This window comes from Nestor notabilis, unplaced genomic scaffold (assembly GCF_000696875.1).
Source record: "Nestor notabilis isolate BGI_N333 unplaced genomic scaffold, ASM69687v1 scaffold20254, whole genome shotgun sequence".
NCBI classification, from domain to species: Eukaryota; Metazoa; Chordata; class Aves; order Psittaciformes; family Psittacidae; genus Nestor; species Nestor notabilis.
This window is the reverse complement of record NW_009927108.1, coordinates 1-2578: the sequence shown is the minus strand read 5'-3', so window position 1 is coordinate 2578 and position 2578 is coordinate 1. Positions and strand designations below refer to the sequence as shown.

General features: G+C 41.4%; 1 protein-coding gene across 1 annotated transcript in view; it reads right to left on the bottom strand.

Moving 5' to 3' along the window:
- The window catches only part of LOC104405257 (EF-hand domain-containing family member C2-like), a gene marked incomplete at its 5' end in the record, with an annotated part of 26191 nt that extends 23738 nt beyond the window's left edge, over positions 1-2453 (bottom strand). Inside the window, 2 exons of the mRNA XM_010013910.1 lie at positions 389-554; positions 2333-2453. Coding sequence (XP_010012212.1) covers positions 389-554; positions 2333-2453 — 287 coding nt within the window. The remainder of the gene's footprint in view (positions 1-388; positions 555-2332) is intronic.
- Between the last annotated feature and the right edge of the window lie 125 nt (positions 2454-2578).

The window sequence follows — 2578 nt, the reverse complement described above, 5'->3', positions numbered from 1 at the left end:
AGAGTGAACGCAGTCTCCCACTACCACAAATTATGCAGTCAAGTTTCCCACATTTGGGGAAATTACAGGGATCAGCACATCTGGAATGCAGGGGATGAGGCTTGCCCTGCAAAAACAACCTGCCTGATCATGGCATCTCCCCTGCCAGGTAAGGACATACGAGATGGAAATGTCAGAATATTTGCTTTCTCAAAACAGAAATTTTCCTGATTTCGGAGAAAATTGGAGTACCATGTCTCTAAACCAGTCCTCATGCTCCTGTCCCTTAAAGTCTGATAAGCTGCATATTTTGCGGGGGGAGGGGGGGGGAAATGTCCCTACTTAACATTTATCTCCTTCACAAAAAGACATAATAAAAAAAAATTGGAATTATTTTTCACTGAAATACCTGTCTTTCTCCAGGAATTTCTTGAAATCTTTTGTGGGAGGCTTGAGAATTAGACCCATACAGGAGCATAGAGAATCCTCTTCAGAACCAAATCCAGTATAAGGAGGAAATGTTTTTTCTGGTTTTGGAGGTGGTGGAGCCTTATATGGAACTGGGGTGAAATCCTCTACAGCAAAGACAGTAAGGCTTATTAATTACTGTTCTGATGAAGCCATTCTCCTAAGGATTTAAACTTCCAATATGAATACTTATTAGCCTATTTCTGTAACAGAGCACTGATCAAAGTCAAACCAGGATCCCTCCTACTGTTACAGGGTAGAAAAAGACTCCATAGAAGCCAGAAGCAAAATTATTGTTTCTTCAAAAGTTTCAGGATTTCATCTATAATTTTAAAAATGTTTGACAAATATCATTACAGCAAAAGGAAAACCAAACAGTTTTAAAAAGGGATAAAATAATAAATTAACAATACTGACTCAGTTTTTCCATTTTATCCTTTGACACAACATGGTTAAGTAAATACTTGCCTTATGAGTTTCCTGCCCTCTGCTTTTTGCCAGAGGAAAATAAATGCTTCAATAAATAAAATAAAATTTTGTTCATTATTTAAACCATGCAAATATAAGAAGAATTTGGTACATCGAAGTCAATAGCTTCAGTCCATATGTCACTTTATTCACAGTTTCAGAAGCTTGTTTTTTCCTCATTTTCCTCAGTCTCAGACCTTTCCTCGCAGTGATCAATAGTCCCGACTGTCCCAGATATACAGCAGGAGCTCTTCTGACTCAGCAGAGACATGTCTGGTCAAGGACATGCACTCACTTCCCATATGGGTTTCTCCCAAAAGCCCTGCTGCCCTATTGTACCTCCTTACTCCTCTCTTGGTGAAAACCTTGTGGTCCCATTTGGCCCCTTGTTGCTTCCCTGCACTGCTCTTTCACTGCCACACAGCTTCAAGCTGCCAGTGGGGTTCACATAAAACATAAAACAGAGTAATACAGTCTGCTGGTTAAATAAGGTTAATGGAAAAGGTGAGAGGAAAAAAGTGACTTGTATATGGCAAAAAGTAAATAGGCAGACCTGAGGCAAATGGAGACATAAATCATAGGAACACAGGATAATTCAGGTTGGTAAGGACCTTGGGAGGTCTCTTGCCCTGACTCTCCTGGGGCCCTCCCTGAACTTGTCCTGGATGGTCCATGTATTTCCTCTCCTGGCGGACCCAAAAGGGGACACAGTACCTTGATGAGGCCTAACAAGCACTGAATGAGGGGCAATAATCACTGCCTTGATTTTTGGGCAGCCCAGGCTGTGGCTGGCCCTCTTTGCTATGGCCCCAAAGCCCAGCTTGCTGACCCTCGCAACCTGCAACAACATAGGTGCAATTAGAAGGTCAGAGCCAACCAGTGATGCATGGAGCAGCATCACCTCCACACCCAGGTGGGTTGGAGATGCTGCCCTGAAGAAGGGAAATCTGGCTGGGCTAGAAAGTGAAAAACAAAAGCATGAGGCAAACTGAAAGAAAAGTGATCACAAACTGCAGCCCGGAGGCAAAGAGTGACATAAGTGATCAGTGTATAGAAGTGGATCCCATGAAATAAAGCGTTTTTCTTTAAAACTTAACTTTTCTACCCAGAACTGAAGAGAGTTGAATACCTAAACTTATAGCATAGGTTTCAGAGCAAATAGGTTTCAGAGGAAAATGATAAAACTGCTGTCACTCGGAATGTTTTCTAAACTGGTTTGTGAATGAAATGTTTTGTTTAAAACATGGCTATAACAGATGATCAAAGTCACAGACTCTCTTAAAATCTTGACTAATAGCAGGATGTTGTCGAAAAATAAGTTGAAAAGTGGTATGTAAGTTGAAAAATATTGAAACCATTCAGATGCCAGAGTTTTCCTTCTACCTGAAAACACAATGAGACCTCCTTTGGCCTTTACCTCTTAGGAGAATGGTCTGACTCAAAGAGCTAATGCCTTCACCTGAATCAGTCAAAAAGGGGTTTGGCAACACCATGCCAACATTTTTCTCCTTGTAGATCACGTGTGCCCCTTCTGTGATCTAGAAACAGATGGTATATAAAGTCCATTCCTAAGTTTTCAAAGCAACTCTCACCACAAAAGAGTGTGTGCATGCAAACACGCACCAACATACTACTTCCTAAACACCGCCTGTGACAAAACCGC